The sequence below is a fragment of the Conger conger genome, chromosome 15, assembly GCF_963514075.1.
Source record: "Conger conger chromosome 15, fConCon1.1, whole genome shotgun sequence".
In the NCBI taxonomy this organism is placed as follows: Eukaryota; Metazoa; Chordata; class Actinopteri; order Anguilliformes; family Congridae; genus Conger; species Conger conger.
This window is the reverse complement of record NC_083774.1, coordinates 16,314,774-16,335,407: the sequence shown is the minus strand read 5'-3', so window position 1 is coordinate 16,335,407 and position 20,634 is coordinate 16,314,774. Positions and strand designations below refer to the sequence as shown.

At 46.6% G+C, this 20,634-nt stretch overlaps 2 protein-coding genes across 2 annotated transcripts in view; one reads left to right on the top strand and one right to left on the bottom strand.

Annotated features, from left to right (window-relative positions):
• The window catches only part of ap4e1 (adaptor related protein complex 4 subunit epsilon 1), a 59,654-nt gene that overhangs the window by 17,271 nt on the left and 21,749 nt on the right, over window positions 1-20,634 (top strand). The window lies entirely within an intron of this gene.
• Window positions 2,170-18,876, bottom strand: LOC133111807 (tumor necrosis factor alpha-induced protein 8-like protein 3). Its single transcript, XM_061222398.1, has 2 exons — window positions 18,274-18,876; window positions 2,170-3,982 (listed from the first exon to the last, which is right to left on the bottom strand). Exons 1-2 carry the CDS (start codon window positions 18,317-18,319, stop codon window positions 3,423-3,425), a joined length of 606 nt encoding a protein of 201 aa, XP_061078382.1. The 5' UTR covers window positions 18,320-18,876; the 3' UTR covers window positions 2,170-3,422.

Here is a 20,634-nt window from a genome sequence, read left to right as displayed (position 1 = left end):
CCCACCACTAGAGGGCGCCAGTGTCCTCTCTGAATTTTGAGTCATTACATTACGTTACATTACTGCCATTTAGCACTCATGCAGACTAACTTTTCCACAGTATCCCTTTATACAGCTGCATATATACAGAAGCAATTCAGGGTATGCACTAAGCTAGTCATAGTACTACTGCGGCTCATAACAATCCTAATGTATGCCATGTCATAATAAATCTTTTTCAATGTCAGAAGAATGTTCTGTGGACGATGACGAAGAGGAACCGCAGGATTTGGGAAGGTGATGATTATTTGAGGAGGTATTTGTTACACACACACACACACACCCAGCCTGGCAGTGTTAAAAACACACACCCATCCTGGCAGTGTTAAAAACACACACACACCCAGCCTGGCAGTGTTAATCACACACACCCTCTCACACTGCTGCAGCTGGCCTCCACAGCATTAGTGAGATTCAGCGAGCTTCAGGGGGGAGAGAGTCTATTAAAACAGGACTGTATGCTGCCGGGATGGCAGTCCTGCAATCACGATATCACTTTTTCAGTTTTGTGTTTTTATGTGTTTATACAGTCCTGCAGGCTGGAGATCTGCTATGGGGAAACACTAACTATTTAGGTTCAAATCGATATGTTCGATATAATCTATCAGTAGTCTTTAAGAATGAAATTAAGGACTTGCGTGCAGTATGCTTGTGTGTGTGTGTGTGTGTGTGAGTGTGTGTGTATGCGGAGAGTGAGAGTTGCATTTTAAATATTCAACCTTTGACTCATACTAAAATATGGTCCTCAACAAAAATCCGGGCCAGCGGCAACTTTCTATTTTTCGTTTGCACAGTTGGTACGGTTTGTTCCGCGTCCTCATTTAATATATTCAGTGGAATTTGCAAATTGCTCCTAAAAAAAGCCTTTCTCATGAAGTGAAGTTTCACTGGCTCACTGTCTCCTGGATGCTTGTCTGGGAGATGCGTTGGCCGTGCAGAACACTGCCTGTGCAGTTAACATGCCTGACGTGTAGTGCCCCTTTCTGTGGTGAGAATAATAATAATAATAATAATAATATATTTTTATTTAGCTGATTCTTTTATCCAAAGCGACTTACATTTCGTTACACTAAACATGTGAGCAATGCAGGCTTAAGGGCCTTGCTCAGGGGCCCAACAGCTGTGCGGATCTTATCGTGGCTACACCGGAGCTTGAACCACCAACCTTCCTGGTCCCAGTCATGTACCTTAGACACTAGGCATGCTGCCCCTAGAGCAGAGGGTGAAGGCTGGAGAGCTGTATTACTGTTGATAAGGGTGCAGTAATGTGCAATACTGTACCTTATTGGTGATTTTATGTGCTTCTTATTCCAGAAGCAGGTTAAATCTACTGCTGAGCCTTGTGTCTGGCGAGTGTCGGATTACGGAGAGCCGCCCTGCGCTTCTGTAAGCTGCCCATCTAGTCAGGGAATTGTGGGAAGAAGCAGGCTTTTTCTAAAGCCTTCTGTGACGCTTTACCGAGCACATGAACTCTCAGCAGTGGTTTACAGTGTTGCATTTAACTGATGTTTATATTTGAGACTATGACAGTTACTCTTTAAGTGTTCTGGGACCTTCTGGCAGTTGTCCTGGTAAGAAGCAGGTAATGCCAGTAGCCATTAATGTGCCAGTAGACATTTGATGCGAAAGGTTTCATAGAGCGCTCTTAATCCTCTGTTGCCGGTTCTCAGTGGTGAGAGCAGCTGGCCATTCACATATTAATGGAGACGTGCGCTTCAGGGTCAGAAAGTACGCAGTGTGTGAGGGGGGGTGGACAGGGGGGCCCTCCCAGGCAGACTCATGCCTGAATCCTCTTCCTTCGCTCTGAAGGCCACTGACTGAGACACGACTGGGAAGTGTGAGCAGGACGTCTGTGGGTGTGCCCTGACAATTCCTTTACTTTCTGCCTGTGGGTGGGCCAGCTGTTCTGGCACATGTCAACACCCCCCCCCCCCCCCCCCCGATCCCCCCCATCAAAAGGCATTAAAGTGCCCCCTGAGTGTTCCTTCACTTCAAAGCTCATGATGTCAGCTTGGACCGGAGCTTGAGGTTTAAATATCGCAGGAATAATTTAACTTCACTCATCAATTTTTTTTGTGTAAAGATTATGTGTGCGTATGCGTACAGCAGGAGAAAGTCTGTGTGTGCGTGTTTCATTATATGTTGATTTGCTTTTATTCAAATATGACCAATAGCATACTGTAAGAGGGTCCCAATTTCATGCATCTCAGCCATGCAATAACTACACACATACACACACACACACACACACACACACACACACACTGCGGATTGCATATAAGCTGGCAGTTGGAAGTCTTTGATCACTTGCAATCCTGTTACTGTTTGCCTCTCTCCCATGTTGCCATTATTTTACAATCCATTTTACTATCACGCTCTCCTTTTAAAAATCCCAGAAGCTTAAAGACACACCGGTCTTTAAGGGATCTTATATTACAGAGCCTGGTGTGTGGGCAGCGCTGAAACTGTCACATTCAATCACTCAGAATGTTCTAGAGCTTTCCGGCCTTGGTTTACTCCCATTGGATTTCTATAGGAGGAATCTGGCTTTAATGAAGACTTGGACAGTGAAGGCCTCTCAGCATGTAAAACCCTATAAGAATGGAGTGTCATCCTTTAAGATGGAGTGCAGTGGGTGCTCTGTGTTTTGTGACTTTTTTTCCCCCTGGCATTCACTATTTACCACAAAGGACAAGTCAAGACTATTCAGATTCATACATAATGTTTCCGTGTATTCACTCGGTTCATTTGTGTCACCTTGTGATGTGGGCAGTGAAGGGAGTGACTCAATCAGCCGATTCAGATTCATTCCACGCTGTAATCAGCGGAGCTGGAGCTACACCTCAGAGCAGGCAAATCTAACATTTAAAATCAGTCGCTGTACGCTGCAAATGATTTGCCTGTCCTGTGAAACATGTATCCGGTGGCGATCGGCACAGAGAAATGGACAGAACGTCACACAGTGTATAAAATAACATTCAGGGACAGCGGGCTACAGTGCCGCTTAAAAAAAATAAAAAATAAAGCGTATTCGGACTATATGAAAATAAGAAACTGCAGCTTATAAAAATCTTACAGCAATGAGGGGAAACATTATGATTTCATAAAAACGTATTCATTGCCACCTCTTACACATATGCAATTTTGTATTTTTTTTTCTTACAAAAGACATAATCATATGATATATTCAGCAACACATATATTAAACTACATCTGTGAAAGAACGTGGAAATGATCGATTACATTTTTCTTTTCTTTTTTTTTATAGATATTTTTTAAAAATACATTTCTGAAATTTGGAAAACTACGCTCGTGACGCGTGACCCTCTCGGCCGCATGAGTGGGGTGAGGGGGGGTGGGGGAGCAGTGGAGCGTGGAGGGGGTTAGAGGTTCCCCTCGTCCAGGAGTTTGTTAATCCCGTCGCAGATCTTCTGCAGGTACAGTTCGTACTCCTCCGAGCCGTAGAGCGTGGAGAGGAAGTCGGCGCTGGCGAAGTGGTTGAAGACGTGGTCGATGCGACCGTGCGAGCGGGCGGTCAGGTGCGCCTCCACCAGCTCGTGCAGCAGGTCCCTGCACTCCAGCAGCAGCTCGGACAGGATGGGCGGGTCGAAGGTGTACTCCACCTGGTGGAAGCTCACCGCCGTCATGGCCGCCTGGTTCATCTTCTTGCGGAAGCGCTCGACCGTCTCCATCTCCTCGGGGCTGAAGCGGTGGTTGCGGTAGAGCACGGCGATCTTGAGCGCGATCTTGATCACGTCGCGGACAATCTTGTGCGCCTCCTTCTTGCTCCGCGTGTGCTCGCGGCTGGCCTTGTACAGCTCGTCCAGGATCTCGCTGCTGGTGTCGTCCGTCAGCAGGTTAGCCACGGCCAGCGGAGCCACCGAGCTCAGGACCTTCTTCTGCAGCTGGAGGGCCAGGCTCCTGGAGTTAAAGCCCTCCTGGCCTGCGTTTCAACAAGCAGACACAAGGGGGCGGTAGAGAGGGATTAATCGCACGTACACGTTTATCAATCCTGTGCGTCTCAGTATGTGTTAGTTTGTTTAGGTTGTCTGCTAGTAAAGCATTAGGTAAGAAGTACGTGGACATGAATGATCGCATAGCTAGTGATGTTTAATACATGCATTAATACAAGTATATAATAATTGTAATAATTGTGAATATAGGAGAATGTTATGTCGTTTTCCACATTCCACTGGCTATGAACATGCAGTGGTCATTTAGCTTTAACAGAGATTATTTGAATATGAGTTCGTCTGTGGTTTATCATAAATTATTTAATGGTGAATATTTTACTGTGTATATTACCAGTCAGCGCTTATCCACTGAGCTACGTGCCGCGGTTTTATTGCTATTAGTGATGTTCTACACTCACACCTCTCTATAGCACTCTTCCCGCTAATTTCCCACCTTATCTACTGCCTTTTTATTTATGCTTTCCGATCGCTCTCCTTAACAACGTGTGATTTTCGCTTTGGGAAATATTCAACATTACACTCACTGACAGTTGGTGTTATCTGTGACTGTGTGTATGCACGTGTGAGCGTGTTTGTGTGCACTTATGTGCGCCTGAAGAATGTTGAGATCAGAGATTTTGTCGTACGTCTGCCATCTTAACATTGTTTATCATTTTCATGTAATTCACGGTTGCACAATATCGACGCAAGTGATGCCGTGCTGTCCACAGCACAATGTAAATGTCACGCTATTTTAATGACATGTGACTATTCCGTTAATAGTATTTTAAAACGAGGGTTTTTTTTGGCCTGGGGCCCTGTTGCGTGTTATTTCCCTGGTTTTACACGTTTATTGGCAGGACGGACTCGTCAGGGGAACACGCAAAGAGAAGCCAGCTTCCGTCAGGCGATCGTAGCTACGCGCTAGTGAACGCGTCCACCCCAGGCCGTGGGAACCGCGAATCAACTTTTATTTTAGTCTTATCATGCAGCCGTTTGCTTGGCTGTTTATGCCAGTTATGATCAAAGCAGCAGAAGATAGTACGTTTTTTACTGCAAACAAAAAAAAAGCATTCCCCTGCCTCCCACGGAGAGAAGCATGCACCAGGGATTAACTGTTAATCACTTCATTTTAAACTCGAGTCAGAACGGTCTGTGTAAAACATTAACAGATATCGTCTCATTACATATTCCACTGCACTGTCCAAGGTCAGACTCGGAACATTAAGACTGGGGTGGCGGCTTTTAATTGGTGACATGCTTATGCCCATACTTGGTCACGGTCTAGGTTTAATCCAATCATATTTGTGTCCAGGAGGGCGATCTCGCCAGGCTGGAAAACCTGTATCCATGTAGCACAGGAAGTAATATTGATGAGGTGAGGAAATGGCTGCATATCAGAATAGTGTTTTTCAAGAGTACCGAAACTTTGGTAGAGACCCTGGGTTTGGCAGCCCATGCGGTGAGCACGGTTACTGAGACTGGCCGTCAGCCAAAGAACACAAGAGGACTGGGGAATTGGAACAACTGTTAATTTCCATTCTCTGCCCCCAAACCAATACTGCCGGCAGTCCCCCTCCCCAATGAGCCATGGAGGAGAAACCAATCAAGTGAGATGTTATAATGGCAATGCCCTGGGGAGAGCGGGAGAGAGAGGAAGAGAGGGGAGAGAAAGAGAGGAAGAGCTAGAGAGCGTTCACTGCATATGTGTCTCCTTATTGTATGACAACAGACCGAGTTATGTGTATATTTCTGGCAAGCATATTTCAGCATTTATTCATAACCACATCCTGGACTGCTTCTGTTCTGATAGTGGGATGCTTGGTTAACTTTTGAGACTGTTGGTCAGATCAGTGCCAGACAACATTTTAAGAGCCAAAACATTCACTATTCATCTCTACTATGGCAATGTTTTTAATGCTCTCTAGTAACTTCCTTTTAATACAATCGAGGTATTAAAACGTCCAGTAAAAGGCAAAATATCTAATGAAGCATGCCTAACACAGGGCATTGAGGCAATGTTTTTCAACAGTGGCCCTCCCACAGTTCTGTTTGGAGCGGCGTTGTCCTCTTCCCTGCCAGATCTGATTACTGATCAGGGTCCGTCAGGCAGCCAGCAGTAATGTTGATAGTTACTGGCTTCAGTTCCACCTGACACTAGTGTCCTCCTAAACTACTCTGAAATATCACCCCCTACCCCGACTAACTCATTCCCAGTTTGTGTCTGTGACACTCCTGTTTAGTCAATATCTCGTGTCGGATGTGGAAGGATTTCTCTGTTTTGTGTGTAAATGTCAGGCCAGGAGGATGCTGGGAAATGCTCTCTGGTTGGCTGGGTGTGCACAATATGGGCGGAGCAGCTTGCTGGGCTCCTCCCTGCTCTGATAACCTCATCATAGCGAGAGACTGGGTCTGTCACCTCTGCTGTCTGACTCATGAGGGCACGACAGGGGTGAGAAGATCAGCCCCTTCCCCCTGGAGAAAAGAGCCCACCTCTTACCCATGACAAATCCCCAAAGTTAATGAGCAGTTTCCCCCGGGCTTACCCAAAACCTCACAGGAGAGCCGCAGGTTTGTTTTTATTTCCGGTAAGTTCCGTAAGTAGGTCAGGGTGACTGCCAGAGACGGGAGATTGAGGCGGGTCGGTGGAGTGCTCTCCTGTGTGAGGGCCTGGGGAGAGGACACTTTGTGCTGATGTAGTTTGATTACAGCTGAGACCGCGCTCAGCCTGCGTCAGCGCTAAGCCCCGGGTAAAAACGCCGCGGGCGGCCGGGGCGCCGATCTCTCCCTGCGAGAGACGCAGCTGCCTAGCGCGACGGTCACAGGTCCGCCAGGGGTTTCTAACCGAAATGAGCTGAGCGATTCTGACTGCCTGTCAGTCCGAGGACCTGAGAATCAGGGAAGGCAGGCAGGTCACATGACTATGAGTCTGTTGGGCATTGAACCTGTGGCTTTCTGATGTTGTGGTTGTTCACACTACGGCTTGAACTACTTTTGTCTGTCAGGTTAGACTGAGGTGTCTGGCCTGATTACTGGAATATCAGGCAAGGTTTCCATCGAATTACCGTGAATAATGCACACATGATGCACCATGATTCATAATACGTCTACGCATATAAATCATTATAGTTGCATCTTGCTAAATGCACTTCTGCAAAACATTTAAATACAGTGCACGTGTGTAGTTGGTCTGCTGCTGTGAATATTTATTTAAAAAATGCAAATTTAGTCATAGCTGGCAGATGGAACTAAAGATAGATTCTGGGGCAGAATGTGTTTTGCATAGGGACAGGGACACAACTCACAATGTTTACAGGGACATTACTCACAGCCTGTGTGTTTACCTCACACAACCTTGACAGAGACATAGGTGACACACACTCGGAGACACAGGTGGCACACACTCAGGAACACAGGTAACACTTACTGAGAGACACAGGTAACACACACTCAGAGACACAGGTAACACATACTGAGGGACACAGATAACACATACACTTGGAGACTGAGGGTTAACAGTGTCTATACTGCGGTGCTATCTTTCTCATGGTGAATAATAGTATACTCACACCTTGAGGTGTAAAGGGATTTATGAATTTATGCTTTGAATTTGCCAGAAATCTTGAAACCCAAAAATGTATTCTCTCTGAAAGTCCAAACTTATAAGTTCAGCTTTACCGAACCCAAGGATTATCCTGCATAAAATGCCTGGTGAACACTTGTGTCTTTGCATTAACTGGCAAAGTGCATACAGTAAGTACAGTGTTACTCACTCATCATACTGACACTTAATATGGCACTGAAACATCTTTCTGATACCTCACTCCTGTCACTTAAGGGCATGGTGCCATGCTTCATAAATGCTTATCAGTTATTTGCTTGGGTTGCGGTTTGGGGTTGCCAGTGACAACGACAGAGCTGTTTATGCAAATATTAAAATCCATAGTCCATTTCTCGTTCACCCCTGTGTTGCTGTGGACAAAGGAGAAGTCAGAGCGGTGGTGAGCAATGCATTTAGTTCCCGCCGTTTTAAGCTGTGTGGAAAGGCATGCAGGTTAAAATAATTTCTCCGCCTCTTCTGCCTCTGAGTCATGACTGGTCCATGCATCGCTCTCTCTCTCTCTTTATCTTTTTCCCTCTTTCTCATTCTCTTTCACTACTTTCTCTCTCCCACTACCTGCTCAGGCTGTCTCCTTCTCTTTCCTTCTCTCCCCTTCCCACTTTGGTAGGCCTTTCATTCACTACCCTCTCAGAGGCCTCTGTAAATGCTCATCCCCTCACTTACAGCCGAAGGCCCCGCTACCACTGACGTTTCTCACTCCTCAAAGCATTATTACTGTACACAGAAGGCCATCAGAAATGCCACTGCCCTGCACAGTGACAGTTTACACTTCAGTCATTTAGCAGACACTTTTCACCTAAGCAAAAGGAAAGTTCATGTCACATGCCACCACAAAAAAAGCCTTCTTTTGACAAGGTGTCAGATGAAAGGTACTTTCAGGATAACTTATTTCACCACCGGGCATAAAAATGTTTATGTGGTTTATTTGCATGTGCGATGGGCTGATTTGAATGGTGAGGGAGCGTTGCTCCCGGGCTGAAGTGAAGCAGAAAGAGGCTTTTCTGTGCTGCTCACAGCTCGGACTCACGGAGCCCTGGGGGAAGTCTCTTGAGACACAGCTGCTGCAGAACTTCACTTGTGCCCCAGAGGGAACAGTGGCAGATTCAGCCCTTTCGGACGGAACAAAATTTGATTATCACAAAAAGAAATGATCGTCTTGGAGACAGCCACACATAAATACATTTTAGTTTTTAGTTAGATATCTTTTCTGTTCCTGCATTTGCTTTTGAAAGATGCAAAATATGCATCATGGTGTTTTGCCTTATGTATAATCTGTGTTTTGTTGAATGGCATTGCATAGCCAATTGTACAGTACAGCACAGCTTGTTCCATAACATCTAAAAGTGTCAGAGTATTACGTCGATGATCCCTCTTCACTCAATTACACATCTTAATCTTTAATCTTTAATTTAGGGCTTCACGTGTGAGATTAGAGACTGGTAGTATATTCAGATACACTAATATTAATGGAAGCAGAATATTTAAAATGTTTGGTCAATCTGGATCAAAAGGGTTCTTCAAAAAATATATTTGCAGATCATTCAATCTGAGGATTACTCCATTGGCTTTCCAAATGTAATATTCTGTGATGCATTTTTTATGGGTTCCATAAAGATACTGCCATGCATAACTTTAATGTAAACCCCAAATGTCCAGATGGATTAATCTTTTTAGTCTACTCTGCATGCTGAGTTAGTGCAAAGTGATGGGCTCTTTCACTCTGGGCTCAGCAATATACGAAGCAGCGATTGACATTTTTACTCTGTGATCCACAGTGATTGGTTGTTTCACTCTGGGCTTGCCTTGCAGTGATTGAATTATTTACCCTCAGTCCTGCACTATGGCCCACCGAGAGTGTGGTGTGTGTGGGTGTGTGTGTGTGTATACAGGTATATATGGCTTGTGTACATGCATTCACTGTATGTATGCATGCGTGTGAGGTAAAATACCATGCAGAGTTACTGTGGAATATTATCAGAGCGAGATATTAAATTCCTTTGAAAACTCAGTCGATATAAAATGTTTGATGGCTTATCACCTTGTCCCCCCTCAATTTCTTGTCTATGGCTGGACTCTGGCTCCTCCATTGAGTCAAACCTCAGAGCCTAAACGTTCAATGTCCGCTGCTTAGTTAAGAAGGCCTGACATGGTAGAGGTTACAGATTAACCAACATCACGAGCTGTAGCTGTGATACTTCTGACTGGGGGTGGCCAGTGTTACATTAGTACTTCAGATAACCTATATTATAATGTCTGAATGCAAATATATCTGAGCCTAAAGCTCTGTGTCTGTTGCTCAGCTGATACGGTCTTCTATGTGCCATGGCAGATCATATCCAAAATAGAGATTATTAATTCACGTAAGAGATCAGAAGGTCAGACTTCTGCCCCTGTATTTAATCAGTTTTCAGCCATAAAAGAAAAGAAAATATGGGTACGATTTAACTGTATTGGACTTAAGTTTAATATGTTTTGTTCAGTGTGTAGTACCATTTGTAGTATTGAAGTATACGTGGTTGATTCCCCCTTGAATATTACTGACATTTTAAATGTAACTTCGGAAATATTTAAAGGTTTTATTATCACATTGGAGCTCTGTGTCCTGCACTGTGCCTCCCCCTGGTTATGCACATCTGCTGATAAACTGGTATGATGCTGATATAAAGGATGGCGGTCGTCATACTTTTGGCTCTGACCGGTACAGATCTTTGCACTTGGAGCACAGATAGATGTGACCTTTGAAAAACTTTGATTGTGTCTGGAAGACACATTGGCTGTGTCTTTTGCAATCCTTTGACTGTCTGGCCCACATGTTGACTGTGTCTTTTGCGATCCTTTGATCCTTTGTGGTACGGACCCGTAACTGTGGAACAGGCTCTTGTGGGTTCAGTGAGATGAGGCTAGTCGTGACAGTACGCTGCAGCATTGGAGCCCTTTGACCCTGAGCTGTGGGGTCACTGCGAGCCCTTTGACCCTGAACTGTGTGGGAACGCCAGCGGAGGGTTCTGAGGAGCCCCGCGGACTCCTCTGGGAGCCGGATGGGAAAAAAGGAAAATTCCGGACTGTTCTAGCCTGGAGCGCGCCTTCCCCCTTCCTCAGAACCCTGGAGTTAAAGCAGCCTGCTCCTGCACCAGGCCTCTCCTCCAGAAGCAAGCTGGGCTTGTTACAAAAGCTGGATTTACATTTACTGTCAGTCCCGTTTTCACAATTACTCCCCCCGTCGACTGCGTTTATATATGCGCTCTGACTGAAACCCTGTGCTGCAGCAGCACTGGTAAGAACAGCAGCATGATTCTGTGGTGTAGATGTTGGCGGTAATTGGCAGTCAGCAGCCATCTGTTGGCATCTGCCAAGCAGTCATCTTGATGATGACTGATCCCTCTCCGTAAAGGCTGAGAGACGTCTCCTGCAGAGCACACCTGGTCTTTGTAGCTGATCCAGCAGAGAAGGTGTAAGCTGACTGACACGGTGGCAAACTGCAGGTGATCGCTGTGTTCACAGCTCTCAATCCGCCCCCTAAACTGACAAGCAGTTTCTCAGAAACGTGTGTTCACAGCGCTCAAAACTGACGAGCCCCGGGGACGACACCATGTGTACTGCTCTCTATCCAGCTGGGCTCTCAATAAATTCACCTTACATGAGCTGTTAACTCAATATGCATTTTATATTGGACTTTTCAGCATTTCATCTGGAGTGTTTAAGGTAATATGCATTTATTATTATGCTAATACAATTATGTGTTAATATCTGCCGCTTGTAACTGTTAAGATACATTTACAAAAGTCACAAAAGGTCTCACTGAACATGTACTTACTCTTATCCATGAAGTTGAAAACCTGCCTTACAGGAGTTTGAGTGAACTGATTGTTACAGGAGTTTGAGTAAATAACCTCCATAAATATCTTTAAAATCAGTGCATCGGTGCCCCAGCAGCAGAACTTAAACTTAACTGGGACAAAAGCAAAGTGACAGCCAGAACCCAGTTTGCAAAACTGAAGGAATATAGTGACTTCATAGTGAGCCTTCTCAAATCAGTTTGCATTGGGTGAACAGATTGCGTACTTTCAATAACATCCTTGTACAAATCAAATAAAAGACTGCTGTTCGATGTGATGCACTTTGATTGGTTAAGGTCAGACGACACATTTTGGTGGTTCATGACGCCTCTCTCATGCACCGCAGATTGTTTCACGACTCTGAAATGACCTCATCTCCCTTTGGCTGTCCTTGTATTAGCAATAACATCGGTTAAGATATCAGCACACTATAAATGATCTAACTGGCCACCGAGGCCAAAGTCTACAGATTAACATTAAGGTGATGCATATTAAAAGGCCATAGATATGAAAACATACAGCCTGTAATGTTTGAGGGGATAAATATTAAGACGCACAGTATCTAATGCAGCCGGTAATGTTTAAGGTGATGAATATTAAAACATACAGCAGGAAATGTTCCCCCTAGTGAATGAGCCGTATAGCCGTAAACACATTGGCAGTGCACCTGAATGCACCTCCATCTTATAGACCTGTCTCTGCAGAACAGAACAGCAGGTGGAGGCTGGGGGTGGGGGGGGTATTACAGTAGCTGTCCTTCACTGAAAAGGTAATTTGAAAGTTGTTGCGAAAAAGCTGTGTAACTGCGTGCCTACCGTAAATCCTCAAATTGTGTCCGGGATTCTATTTGAATCCGGGCCTCCGATAATAGCCGGGGGTGTGGTCGATTCAGACAAATAAAGGCCGGCCCCCAAATACAAGCCGGGGTAATATTGCCTACCAGTAGGGCTATCAGTCCATGAGCACTAGAAGACATTGTTTCGATTTAACTCAATGAAATAAAAGCGCTCTTCTTAATATTTTATATTGTTGGTTGGTTTAATACTGTTGCCAATGAAAAGTCGTTGTCCTACACCATGGGTCTCCAACACGTTGCTCTCAAGCTACCAGTCCCTTGCCGCCCCCTTCTGAGTAGCTTGCCAAAGGCTGAAGCAGTTTACATTTAAACACAATTGTTGCCTCGAGGCATTCCAGCCTACGAATTTAATAAAAAGTAAATCAGGCAAAATAAAAAATGAACTCAATTTAGGCTACTTGGCTACGCAATGAGGTTTCCATGTATTTACAGCACAGCGCACGTTCAATGAATGAATGAAAGCAGCTGCCTTGGCTCACAATAAAGAGACGGGTGGAAATCCCGACACTCTTTCAACTACATAAAGCTTAACAGTGAACCATCAAATACCCCCCAGATTTCAGTGCCCATCAGTCCCAACATTTAGCAATAGAATCAAACAGTCCAAAAGTCACTTAAATCCCAAACCAAAGCGAAAATCTTTTGATAGCCTACCGGTATGCTGCTCCAAACGAAAGTATGTCTCACAATAAAACGCACTTTAGGAAAAAAAGATCCTTAAGAATAAAATTCTACAACCTAATAAGAAATAAAGGCCTGCCTCGAATACAAGCCTGCCCCAAATAAAGGCCTGTGCTTTGTGCAGCCTAAGTAAATAAAAGACCCCGGCCACAATTTGAGGATTTACGGTAGTTTATGCCAGATCTGTGTGTGATGAGAGCCGTGTCCCTGCCCAGGGATTGTGCACATCAGTGCTCTGTCACCCCTGTGTACTGGCCATGTACACCAGATGTCTCTGATCCCATTAGCAGTTTCCTTCCATACGTCACGGTTTGGGGGGTTTCTGGGATACAGGCAGTGTCTGTCTCCCGTATAGGTTAATGCAGATTTACGGGCTCTCCCGCACATGTACCCACAGAGAGCTTCCAGGCCAGCACAGCATCATGGGTAAGGAACCAAGCGAGTACCAGCTGGTGCATTGCTGCCGGACCCTTGTACTCTGGGTATTCTAGCTGGCAGCCGTGGTATGCTAGTTTGTAAGTTGATGTATTCTTCAAGGGTTCCAATTGTATCTGCACGGTCACACTAGGACTCGGAACCGTACTGTCCTCTAGGGTCCTCTTCACACTTGTTCCTGTGTTCGATCTGCACTTCTGCTAAATGGTCTGCTAAATGCTTTGTACTACTGTACTACTTGAGATTGTTTCTGGAAATATCATCTTGCATTAAGGGAAAAGGCCCTAATGTGGTCTGATCCATTTATGGATTTCATACTTCTCTAGATTTTTTCATTAGTCTAGTTATTTGCTTGATTCGGTATATTTGCTAAATTGCCATGCTGTCCGTAAGTATTTGGACAGTGACACCGTATAAAAAGGGCTGCAATTCCTACTGTACATGATTCACAGGATATGAATGTAAATGCCCCCAAATTAAAGCTGACAGTTTCTACTTTAATTGCATATTACTCATTGTTTTTAAATTCAATGTGCTGGAGTACCATGCCAAAAAGCCGGAATAGTGTCACTGAACAATGACATCCGGACTGCAGTGTGTTTGCCATGAGAACAAAGTGAGTCTCAGAGTGCATTTGAGCCCTCTGTGGGGATGAGTGAGCCCCACGCACTTTGTGCTCCACCCCTTCTCCAGCACAGGGCGAAGGGCGGAAATGACTGCGGTCAAATTTCCAAATGCCTGGGCCGAGTCAGCCCTCAGCGCTAGTAACGGGCTGGAGGGAGAGAGGGAGGGTCAGAGAGACAGAGAGACGGGGGGAGAGGGGAGCATTTCGGCCTGTGTTATGAGAGATGGATGGAGGGTAGAGAGACAGGGAGAGGGGAGCTTTTTTGTCTGCGGTATGTAGTAATGGAGGGAGGGAGGGGCGAGCTGGAGGGAGAAGAGAGAGGGGAGCGTTTTGGCCTGTCTTATGAGAGATGGATGGAGGGAGGGGGAGCATTTTGGCCTGTAGTATGGAGAGCTGGAGGAAGAGAGGGGAGAGAGATGGGGAGGGGAGCTTTTTGGCTTGTGGAAGGAATGTGAGTGAAAGAGAGTGATGAGGCAGAGACGGAGACAGAGGCAGCTGTGCCTGTAGTGTAATGAGAGTGAGACTTCCTCCTGCAGAGCTGGGAGAGGCCATGTTCTTTACGGTTCCGTGAGCTGCGGACCCCAGAGAGCGGCAGGCTAACGACGCTGACCTGCGCTAGGCTACAGGCTAACAGCACTCACCTGCGCTGGGCTACAGGCTAACAGCACTGACCTGCGCTGAGCTACAGGCTAACAGCACTGACCTGCGCTGGGCTACAGGCTAACAGCACTGACCTGCGCTGGGCTACAGGCTAACAGCACTGACCTGCGCTACAGGCTAACAGCACTGACCTGCACTGGGCTACAGGCTAACAGCGCTGACCTGCGCTGGGCTACAGGCTAACAGCGCTGACATGCGCTGGGCTACAGGCTAACAGCGCTGACCTGCGCTACAGGCTAACAGCACTGACCTGCACTGGGCTGCGGGGAGCGCCCGCTACTGAATTTCATCAGAGAGACGAGGCTGGATCTCAGCCCCTTGCCCCCGGCGGCCCTTGCCGACGGTGTGACAGATGTTCCCACTCCTGGCTGCTCACGTGCGCGATCTCCGAGGCGCGTGAGAGACGGGGGCGCATCTGTGCGGCAGATTGAAGAATCGCTCCGGCCCCGACCCCTCCCGCCTGCCTCTCCTCCCCCGGCATTCCCCCGTCATCGCGCGTCACCATTACTCACTCCGCTGAGCGCTTGGCCTCCGCACAGGTGCATGCTGGGAAAGGAAGACGACACGGCCGGTACCAGGCACGTGGCTTACAGATGTTGACTTTAGGGTTGTTTATGGCGGGGGTGTGCTGGGTTCTGCCATCTCCCCTGACTGCATACCCCTCTGCCTGAGGCCTGAAGTTTTTACTGTAGAAGAGGGAGCTCATATTCAGCCCTCACGTTCACATCTTCATGAAGGAAAGCCCCACAGAGTTGATTAAAAGGTTCGATTTCAGGGTAGTCTCTGTCGGCAGGGCCACCTTTGAAGCTGTGCGTTTCTAACCGGACTGAGGGGCTGGAGCGCGTGCAGTTGAAAGGATACTCCTTATTCCCACACACAGGGGACTCATCACCACCCCCGTTCCCCTGTCCAGCCCCTCTCCAGAATACACAGCGCCTCTTTCTTAAGAAAAACAGACGTAAGGAGCTTCCTCCTACGTAGAGACCTCTGTCTGATAACTACAACTCACATACAGTATGGATAAGGTTCTGGCAGACACTGGCCAGTGTGTTAATGTAGCTGTGTATTGTAGCACAGCACAGCATAACACGATGTTACACTTGGCAGTACATTGCAGCATGACACAGTCTACCATTAATTTACAGTTCAGCATGGTATACATCACTTTATCAGCGTGGCCTTATGCAGTACAGCCAGGTATTGCACAGTCCAGCACAGAACACTATAACATTATGGTACAGTATACAGTACAGCACAGAGAGCACACCAAATACAGTGTGTTTTAGTCCTGTTCTGATTCAGGATACTTTATTCATCATGTGTTCATTCAGGTATGTACAATGAAATGTTGGCAGTGCAGAAAAGGGATCAACTACATTCCTTCCCCAACTGTAATAATACATAAACAAGAGACAGGTACATCATTTGTTTTTGATTATGTGTCCTGTATATGTGTGTGTGTACCAGCTGGAGCATTGCCGCTAAAGTGTGTGTTACAGCCTAGAGCTAGCTGGCACGAGTCAGAGGTAGAAGCATATAAATCTCACTGCCGATCACTGGCATGTGCGTGTGTGTGTGTGTGTGTGTGTGTGTGTGTGTGTATGCTGTTGGCGGAAACTACAGTAGCAGCAACCCAAGGAGCCCTGGCTGGGGCCTGAACCTGTGACCAAAAAAGCAATAATTTGGGTCAGTTTTGGGACAGTCATGCAGGTAATGGAGCTCTTCTCCCATTAACACCAAAGGAAACCTTGAGCTGCCTGCACACACTTGTGTACATGCGGCCGCACACGCACCCAAGGACTCTGCCACGCGCACAGTCACAAAGAGAGGGCTTTCATGACCTGCCCTAACGACTTTAGGAAGTCTACCCTTCAGCAAAAAACATACCTGCTAGCAGGTATTGCAGGTCTTGTGTTGTTAAAACACTGATACCAGGGTCAGTAAACAAAGCCAACTCAGACGTTACTGAGTACTGAGGCAGGGTCACGGGTCATACCATAGAGCCCCAAGCTTTGTACTCGACAGAGCAACAGAAGTTCCACTCAACTGCCTTAGTTATTTACTAAGTCCTGCTTTGCATATACATGTACTGTAGGATGCAATATTCTCTCTGGGGAATCTATACTTTATTCTTTGAAATTCTGCTGGTTCGCACATACTCAAAACAGAAGCCAATGAAATAACTGCCTTCTGCTCCCAGTTTTTCTCTGTATATTCTGCTGATCATACTTCAGTCACTTTATGTCACCAGTAGCAGGAAGTAGTCAAGAAAATATTCACCATGGAAAAAAACTGTTTGGCTTATATTTGACCGATTTAGGGTGCAGAAACGCCAAATAGCCGTGTTAACAAGGCTCTGAGAAGCTTACACAACCTAACAGAATGAAAGTAATCCCTCTTCTTTAAAAATGCACGACCTCAGTTCTCAGCTCATCTTCAGAGGAAAAAGCAAAATGTGTTTGTTTTTTCTCAGAAAATCAAACTAGTCCCATAAAATCACGGATAGCTGCAGGCTGTCAATAAGGAGGCACAAGTGACCCCTATTTTGGACTGACTGATTGGCGCTTTAGAAAAAACAAGCATCTCTCTCACACAGGCCTTAAGGCCAGAATGCACTGCCGAATAGTGGACTGGCCTGTTTAGAAGCCGTCTTAAAGGAGGCTTAGCTCGTAGCTTGTCTGCATTACTGCCATTGGCCTTTTACCATGATTTAATCAACCAAAGCACTGTCCCTCTGATAAACTGTGTGTCTAACAGCACTGTGATAACTGCCCCTCTGATGCATTGTGTGTCTAACAGTGCTGTGATAACTGCCCCTCTGATGCACTGTGTGTCTGACCGTGTTCTGATAACTGCCCCTCTGATGCACTGTGTGTCTGACCGTGTTCTGATAACTGCCCCTCTGATGCACTGTGTGCCTGACCGTGTTCTGATAACTGCCCCCCTGATGCACTGTGGGTCTAACAGTGCTGTGATAACTGCCCCTCTGATGCACTGTGGGTCTGACAGCGGTGATAACTGCCCCTCTGATGTACTATGGTCCTGACCGTGCTGTGATATCTGGTCTTGACATGTTGCACTCCACGGACACGTGATACATCTCGGCAACATCAATCAAAGCCCCCCCCACCACCACAGAGCACAATAAGGACATCTCTCAACATTGTGCTAAAGCGTGAATCTAAGGCAGTAAGCCGGCGACCTTTGGAATACGATCCGTGTCATTCGCCCAGGTTGTAAATCTCTATCGGTTACCACCAGCCCTTTACCCCACCGACATCAAAGCGGAGTAATGAAATCTCCTGCTATGAAGTAGCACTCTACTAACAATGAGCCTGAAAGCACTGGCCACCGCCGTACGCACCCCTGCACACCTCATGGTTTTCACACACCGTTCATTACAGCACCCGTATAAAACCCAAACGGACCGAAAGCCCCCGAACGCGGACGCGCAGATAGAGAGCTGTGGAGTGCTTTGCCCGAGCCTGCCAGGTCCTCTGGCAGCCGGCTCCTGGAGGTACAGGCGATGCCTCTGTGTCGGAGAGAGCGCGGCAGGGAAAGTTTACCTGGAGAAAGCTCCCCCTCGCTCAGCTCCCCGGAGTCCGAGTCCATCTTCCCCCCAGCGGGACCCCGCTTCCTGGAGACACGCTTTTCAGCTGGGACACTGGAGCTCTTGTGCTTTCTTTTCCTTTTTTCTCCTCTTTTTGGCTCCGGAGCAGCAGCTGCGTAAAGAAGCTAACTGACGGCACGGCTGCCTGCGATTTTGTAGGCTCCCTCTTTCTTTCTGTCTCTTTTTTTCTCACTCTCCCTCTTCTCTCTTAGTTTCTCCCTTTCTCTCTCTCACACACTTCACTCTACCTCCTGCTTGCTGATTCTCTCTGCTCTGACTTTGTCCCTCTCCCTCTCTTCCTTTAACTCTGTCTTTCTCCCTCCCTCCTACTCTCCCTATATCTCTCCTCCTCTCACTTTCTCTATTCAGTATACCCCTCACTCACTTATTCTCTCACTCTTTTTCTCTGTTCAGATGTACTCCCTCTTTCTCATTCTTTCTCTCTCCCACTACCTGCTTAGGCTTCCTCCCTCTCTTTACTTCTCTTTTAAACTCTCTCTCCCTTTGTCTCTATCTCTATCTCTCTCTTGCTGTCTCTCCCCTTTGCTCTCCCCTTGCCTCTCTCTATCTCTTTCCCTCTCACTCTCTCTCTCTCTCTCTCTCTCTCTCCCTCTCCCTCTCACACTCTCTCTCTCTCCCACTCACACTCCCTCTCTCTCTCTCTCTCTCTCTCTCTCTCTCTGGTGTGACGGCTCAGTCTCCCAGGTTGTGTTCTCTCTCCACAGTGGGGGTGATATCCTGGTGTGTGTGGCTGTAAAACTGCCTCCCTGACTGGAACTCACGTGAGTGCCTCTCCGGGCCACCAGCTCTCATGGGTCTGAACTCTGAACGTCTGCGCACACTGACCCTTGCCCCTTGTCACTACAGAGCTGTTTAAAATGATTTATGTTTTTACAGACAGGTAACAGACTTAGGAAACATATTTAGATCTAGGTCAAGTAGTTTAGTTTAGTTTCAAAGCAGAAAAAAAACATTACTAGCGGCCCCAGATTTTAGAGGAAGCTACTATTGAGAATTCTTTATGAATGGCTTCACACACACACACATTTACAGGGTTCATTTTGCTAGCTGTAGCTGTACGGTCCGGTCCGGTGAGTGTTGGTGTATCAGGCGGACAGACAGGACAGGGGCTTCAGCTGGTTTTAATAGATTTTTAATAGATAATTGCGTGTTCTGTTCTCACCAGGGCACAGTGGAGCGGAGGTGCCATTCACTCAGCTTGGCACCCTAAAGAGTCTGGTGGAGGAGCTTGTTCTCCAGGGGACATTTGATGGTATAATGTTGCTGGTCGGTTTTGGCGGCGCTGCTGCTCGTTAGCCTGTGTTGACAGTGTAAACCCGTCTGTGCTGCAGGTGCTGAGAGCGGCAGGCTGCTGGTCTACCGCATGTTTGTACGGGGAGCAAGGAAGCGGTCATGAGAAACTGTACCTATTCCCTCATATTTAGTACATTACCTCACCACTTACTGACAGGTTATCCATTAATACAGTCAGATATTGTGCTGAAAGTGCCTTTGCTGAAGGGTGTGACAGCACGTTGCTCTCTGTTTTCTACGATTTCATCCCTGAATCGGCAGGGTGCCGTCTCCTTCTTCTCGTCCCTAGTGCGATGTCGTTACTACCCTCACGATGAGGTGTCACCTCTTTGTGCCCACTTCTCTTGTCCAAAGTCTCTTTCACTCTGCTGAAAAAAACGGCTCAAGCTAGGTTTTGAAAAGGTTTTGACTAGGTTTAGGTATGGAGCTGTCAGACCAGCTCAGTAATGGTTTGACTAGCTCTATGTTTTGAAACAGTTGGTAGTTGGGTTTTTACACCAGGGTAGCACTGCATCCAGGTTTGCTCCTGTCGACAGTGGAGCATAATGCTTGCCGATTGCCTTTTCTTCTCCTGAAGAAGGGGGTTGAAAGCAGTCCTTTGATGTTCAGTGACTCATGAGTTGATGCCTTTCCAGTACAGGCTGGAAGAGCTGATGGTCTCTGCCAAGAAGAAGACCAAAGGAGTCTCAGAAGTGTACTGACTGAGTCAGTGCCTGGAAACTGCTTTTACACACAGCCATCCCAGTGTGTGGCTTTTTATGTTCACCAGAAGTAGCCAAAGTATTCATCTGTATCTAATCTCCAAGCTACAGATAATGGATATACAGCGAGAGCCCACACACACACACACACACACTCACTCTCTCTCTCTCTCTCTCTCTCTCTCTCACACACACACATTTGGAGAGTGTTACAATCCTTGTTGTGCTGGCTCTGTACTCCTGTGGATTTGGAATGAAACGGGGAACATGAGTGAACTGTCAGCTTTAATTTGTGGCCATTT

Bases quoted from the DNA above. Each gene is read 5' to 3' on its own strand.
- LOC133111807 (XM_061222398.1), bottom strand. From the start codon at position 18,319: ATGGACTCGGACTCCGGGGAGCTGAGCGAGGGGGAGCTTTCTCCAG. The intron at 3,983-18,273 runs GTAAACTTTCCC...GTTGAAACGCAG, and splicing joins CGAGGGGGAGCTTTCTCCAG to GCCAGGAGGGCTTTAACTCC.